General features: G+C 47.1%; 1 protein-coding gene across 1 annotated transcript; it reads left to right on the top strand.

The window, feature by feature from the left end:
- Positions 1–157: 157 nt before the first annotated feature.
- Positions 158–5,029, top strand: MCL1 (MCL1 apoptosis regulator, BCL2 family member). The gene is made up of 3 exons (XM_019625354.1): positions 158–993; positions 1,334–1,581; positions 2,115–5,029. Exons 1-3 carry the CDS (start codon positions 291–293, stop codon positions 2,229–2,231), a joined length of 1,068 nt encoding a protein of 355 aa, XP_019480899.1. The 5' UTR covers positions 158–290; the 3' UTR covers positions 2,232–5,029.
- Positions 5,030–5,935: the final 906 nt, after the last annotated feature.

Raw genomic sequence — 5,935 nt, 5'->3', positions numbered from 1 at the left:
GGAGCCGCCGTTACGTAACCCGTCGGGAGGGGCACCGCGAGCCGGAAGGCCCCGCCCCGGCCCGGCCCCGCCCCCTCGCGGCCAGCCGGTTAGGTGCGGTGCGCGGCTGGCCGGCAGCTTCCGCCCCTTTCTCCTTTTATGGAAGAGACATTTGTTTTTTTTTGAGTTGACGCCACCGCGCACGATCTAAAGCCGTGGACTAGCAGCGCCTCTCTCACTGGGCACTTCCGCTGCACTCGAGCGAGGGATTGCTGCGTCCCCCATTTTTCCGTGCTGCTGGGCGACGGCCGATGCTGCTGGATATGTTTGGCCTCAAAAGAAACGCAGTAATCGGCCTCAACCTCTACTGTGGGGGCGGCGGGTTGGCGGCCGGCGGCGGCGGCAGCGCCTCCCCTTCGGGAGAGCGCCTTCTGGCCGCCGGGAAGGAGGCCACCGCCCGGCGAGAGGCAGGGGGAGGGGAAGCCGGTGCGGTGATTGGCGGAAGCGCCGGCGCGAGCCCCCCGACCACTCTCGCGCCGGACGCCCGGAGGGTCGCGCGGCCTTCGCCCATTGGCGCCGAGGGCCCCGACGTCACCGCGACCCCCGCAAGGCTGTTCTTCGCGCCCGCCTTCTGTGCGTCGCCGCCTAAAGAGATGGAAGCCCCGGCGGCCGACGCCATCATGTCGCCCGAAGAGGAGCTGGACGGGTACGAGCCGGAGCCTCTCGGGAAGCGGCCGGCTGTCCTGCCCTTGCTAGACCTGGTCGGGGAGGCCAGTAATGGCCCCGGGACGGGCGGCTCACTGCCCTCTACGCCGCCCCCAGCAGAGGAGGAGGAGGACGACGACTTGTACCGGCAGTCCCTGGAGATTATCTCTCGGTACCTTCGGGAGCAGGCGACCGGCGCCAAGGACGCGAAGCCAATGGGCCTGTCCGCGCCCGCCAGCCGGAAGGCGTTAGAGACCCTTCGGCGGGTTGGGGACGGTGTGCAGCGCAACCACGAGACGGCTTTCCAAGGTAAGGGGGGTAGTCACGGGGGCCGTGTACGGCCTTTTGTCCAAGGCTGCCCGGACGCGCGGTGGGTGGAAACCGAAACGAGTCGGTGTTGAAACGACTCTCATCCTCTTTCTGAAACCAGAATACTCTGGCCATGACTCATTGTTTCCGCCCACTCGATTCTTTTGGAAATAGCGGCTCTGTTCAAAGCCCGGAAAGGGTGGGATGTCAGTTTTCAAGTGGGGTCGGCCTGAGTTGTATGGAGCGCACGTAGCGATTTCCCCCGCCGTGGGTGGGCAGGCGAATCGAGCGCTGGTTTAGACAAAGGCCGTGAGAACCCGCATGCTTTTCTCCCTCCCAGGCATGCTTCGGAAACTGGACATCAAAAACGAAGACGACGTCAAATCTTTGTCTCGAGTCATGGTTCATGTTTTTAGTGACGGAGTAACAAACTGGGGCAGGATTGTGACTCTTATTTCTTTTGGTGCCTTTGTGGCCAAACACTTGAAGAGTATAAACCAAGAAAGCTGCATCGAACCATTAGCAGAAAGCATCACAGATGTTCTCGTAAGGACAAAACGAGACTGGCTAGTCAAACAAAGAGGCTGGGTAAGTTTGTTTTAAGGTTCAAGTGGGGCCCTGGAGTAGAACTGGAACGGAGGATTTTTATGGAGAAAGTGGGGGTAGTAGCTAAAGGTCTTTATGAATCACAACTCAAGTTTTCAGGTCTTGGTTGCTTGATGTTGATTAAGAAGTGAATCCATAGAGATAGTGGTATGACTGTCTTGAATTGTTGCATCAAAAATCCTGGCTTCCTGTAGGTTATTGTGCTGGTTGTTGAGTCTTTTGGCTTTGGTATTGTATTGTAATTAAGCTGGATACTCTTCCCACCACTGCATTCAAATTATGAAGCCGTAGGAATCACCTGGAAATGATAGTAAGCTACATTCCTGAGCCCCCTCTCATCCCCCCACTTTAAGTGAATAAGTGTCTCCTGCAGCCCAGGGTAAATAATTGATTGGTTTATCCTTGTGTTGGGTGGGAGGGCTTGCTTAGGATGTTTTAATTACCTTTTCTCTGTAACGTGTAAGTCAGTGGAAATCCCGTACTTGAAAAATGTGCTTTTCTTTTTTGTTTTCTAGGATGGGTTTGTGGAGTTCTTCCACGTAGAGGACCTAGAAGGCGGCATCAGAAATGTGCTGCTGGCTTTTGCAGGTGTTGCCGGAGTTGGAGCTGGGTTGGCATATCTAATAAGATAGCCTTTTAAGCGAAATAATTGACTGTTCAACTCCAGGCACCAAACCCTCATACATCTGCGGTGACAACAGTGTGTTTATGACGTTGGACTTTAAGCTGTCCAGGCTGTAACCTCCAAGCAACGTAGAACAGCAAGTGGCGCGAGGATTATAGCTCAGGAATAAATACATGGGAAAGGAGCCCCCACTTGAAGAGTCACTGAAAGAAGCCAAGTCAGCAAACTTTGGGAGGCCATGGAGGAGGACCTTTAGATTTAGTGAAGACGGTAGGGTGGAAAGACTTGATGTCCTTGTCTAGAACAGGAAGAGTGGCCAGTAGCCAGGCTAGTCATAGAGTTCGTTAAATATGCCTACTGAATTCGTTAAGTCCCTGTAGTGTTAAAGAGGAAGCACTAACATTGCCAGCGACTCTGCAAAGTGGATTTAAGCTACAATAGAACTCGGACTAAAAGCCTCAGTACTGTACAACAGAGTGTAAAGGGAAGCTTTTTTCCTTAAGCTTTCCCAGGTATGCTTCTTGAAGACTAAAAAGCCCAAGTGCTCAGGACTTTGGTACCTGTTCAACTTGGGCTTGGATTGAATGATTTGAAGCTTGTTAGCCAAGTAAGGCCAAAAGTACTTGACTTAAGGCTCAACGATGACAGTTAAAATATGGAATGTTTTCAATTTTTAAGATACAACTTGTAAATATATTTGTCTGTAAAAATTGTATATATTTTTACAGAAAGTCTATTTCTTTGAAATATAAAAGGAAGAGATTCTCAAATTTTCATTATTTTTTTTCATATCCTTTTTAGATTTACAACTTCTGTAGTTAGGAATCTGTTTCTTACCAGCTTTTCTATTCTAAACTTTGTTCTGATAATTCTAGATTGTATACAGCCAATTGATGTGTGCAGCCCTGGTTGTGAAACAATTCTGAGTCATAACTATGCAGTCTTTAATTTTCCTATCTGATTTTGGTAAGTATTCCTTAGATAGGGTTTTGGGTTTGGTTTTTTTTTGGTGTGGGGGGACTGAGAAAGAAATTGAGGAATGGCAATTAATCCTTTCACTTGGCTTACATGTAGGTTTTCAATAATCGAAGCAAGGGATTTTGGGGGGCAGGCCAATGATGTGTACGCATAATGGGCTTTGGGCAACTACGTTGCGTTCCTTCCCTTTGGCGTAACTTAAATGGTGAAATTTGTGTTCACAAGCTCATCTGCAAAGCTTTTTAAAAGACTCAGCTGTTCCAGATGGGAATTATTAGCAAAGCAGTGTATGAAAAGATCACATCAGTTGAATGAGAGACATTTGACCCATTGTTTGCTTAATAGTTGTAAAATAATGGCTTGAGAAAGAAAGGCTGTAGTCTAATGATGGTGCTATTTTAGGCTGGCTTGTTATACCCAGGTCTAAGCCTAGTATATCAAAAATACTTGTTTTCATTTGTTAATGATCCCCAATCTCTGATTCCTAAACTCTGTTTCACATTTTTGCATTGGCATCTCTTCCGATTTCAGACTAGATACTCTGTTGAACTTAACATTTGTTTCCGATCCTTCCTTGAGATATTTGCTGCTTGTTCACCTCCCTCTACAGATATTTAGAGCAGTTCGTATGTCTTTAGGCCACCCTGAACTAGAGCCCATTTAATTTTTGGCACTAGGAACCTAAGTAACCCTCCCTGTAGGAGTCCACAGACCTTCCTTCTTCATGAATTTTATCCTTGGGAGGAGTCTTACTCTGTGTTCTGTGACAATAGCAGTCATGAGGTGGGAGGAGTCCCTTTTCTTCAAACTGGTACCTTTTTGGGGGGGAAGGTTTCAAAAGGCCCCTTAGGAATTTCCAGAGGAGGGGACAGTATCTTAAGTGACTTTCTCTAGGTTCCTTTGAATTTGAATATGGTCACTTAAAATGATAGAACTAGGTGGGCTCTGTTACACCTCAGAGAGCTATAAAAACAACAACAACAAAAAAGCTACTGGTTAAACTGAAGAAAGCTTCAGTGATGGAATTAGGGTTATTTCAAAGCTTCAACCTCAAATCCTGACCTTGTATTTAGTCTGTGGACTCCAGATAAAAATAGACATAAATGACTAAGAATGTAATAGGGAAGAATGCCCTGCCTGCCCATCTCAGAGCCATAAGGTCATCTAGCTAGAACTATTTTTACCTATGTATTTATCGTTCTTGGTCATAAACCACTTATTTATATCACATCTGCCTCTTAAGGACCTAAAAGCACTTTATGTAGTTTTTAATTAATCTTAATATCTGGTTAAGGCGACTAAAAAGGCCTGTCTCCCCAAATCCAGTTGTGGAAATAAGCGCAGAGATAAATCGGTGGGGCTTAGGGGCCCAGTTCCCTATTGACTAGGTGTGACTGCTGAAATGATGAGGATCTAGTTGGTATTTGGGTTTGGGGGCTGTTGAGGGCTTAGGAAGCCCAAGTGCTTCGGGGAAAGGGTGGGCGGTTTTGTAGGGAGAGGAAGCAAAGCATTCTAAGTGCTGACTAGCTGCGGACTTCCGGCAGGTCTCCCAGTGCAAAGGGGAGGGAGGGGCTTCGTGGAAAGACCCCTCTCAGCAACTTCTCTGCCTTCAGCTTCTCTCAGGGAAAATTCTGCAGTCCTAGTGTCCATGTACATTCTATGGGGGTGAACACCTTGGTGGTGGTTCAACAGCTATAATACTGTTGACGGCTGTGCCAGGAAGGGTTAGGACCAACTGCAAATTAATATGGGCTGTAATGTGTGTTTTCCTAACTTCCTGTTTTTCCTGAGAAGAAAATAATAAATTTTTTTTTTTTTCAAATGCAAGGTGTGGTATGGGTGTTTTCTAATCGGTGCCTGTCTTCCTCCCCCTCATAGGTAAGCCTTATAGGGAAGTCAGTCAGCTGAGCAAACAAGTATAGGCGGATTACCGAGCAAAAGCGGCCCCATGTAGCTGATTTTCCGTAGATCAGGGACGTTTCTTTCAGAAGAATTCCTTTCATTCACATGAGAGGTCTTGGGTTTTTAATTAAACGTATTACTGCTGTACTTCAGGCTAGTTCCTGTATATTCTCTCTCCCCATCTCACTCAGCTTTTTGAGATAGAGCCAGAAGAATTCAATTCCAAAGTCGAATTTTGATGAGGTTCTTGGTACCGTTTCAGTACTTTTCCCCTTTCCTCTGCCAAAAAGAAGGTGAGAGGAAGCACATCAATTTCAGAAACCCTATCCTGTTTTTTTCTGCTACTTGGAGTTAGGGTCACCATGGAAACGTGCAAATAAGAGTTTTGCATATTACTTTTAAACCCTGAGCACCACATGCTAATCATGCAAACAGGGTTTCCCCAGAACTACCAGAAGACAACTTGTTATCATTAAAGAGAACGCCAGGAAGAGAAGTGCACTTCCAAGCAGAGGGGTGCAGGGCAGGGTCCCAGGACTCCCAAATCCTGGCCCAAGTTGTTCTGAGCAGTACCGTTGCTCTCACTGATCTGTCGTGAAGCCATTTCTGTGACAATACTCTTTAGTGGGAGACATCAAACTCGGGTAAGCAGGTAGTATATGAGTCACTGGGGGAGTCAAAATAACACTTCTTCATTTGACACAACCAGACTTTCTTTCAGTTCCTGTTTTGCGGCTTTAGAGTCAGCTCTTGCTTCACCCTATTTCAGAAAATTTTATTTAAAGCAAGTGTGACAGCTGGAGGACTTTACAAAAATTAAAGTGAAATAAC

Source organism: Hipposideros armiger, unplaced genomic scaffold, assembly GCF_001890085.2.
Source record: "Hipposideros armiger isolate ML-2016 unplaced genomic scaffold, ASM189008v1 scaffold_621, whole genome shotgun sequence".
In the NCBI taxonomy this organism is placed as follows: domain Eukaryota; kingdom Metazoa; phylum Chordata; class Mammalia; order Chiroptera; family Hipposideridae; genus Hipposideros; species Hipposideros armiger.
Note: the sequence above shows the minus strand (reverse complement) of the source record. Positions and strands in the feature narration are given on the sequence as shown.

Excerpts from the sequence above, each read along its gene's own strand:
- MCL1 (XM_019625354.1), top strand. The coding sequence starts at position 291 with ATGCTGCTGGATATGTTTGGCCTCAAAAGAAACGCAGTAATCGGCCTC. Across the intron at positions 994-1,333 it reads CCACGAGACGGCTTTCCAAG|GCATGCTTCGGAAACTGGAC; the intron begins GTAAGGGGGGTA and ends TCTCCCTCCCAG. Across the intron at positions 1,582-2,114 it reads TAGTCAAACAAAGAGGCTGG|GATGGGTTTGTGGAGTTCTT; the intron begins GTAAGTTTGTTT and ends TTTGTTTTCTAG.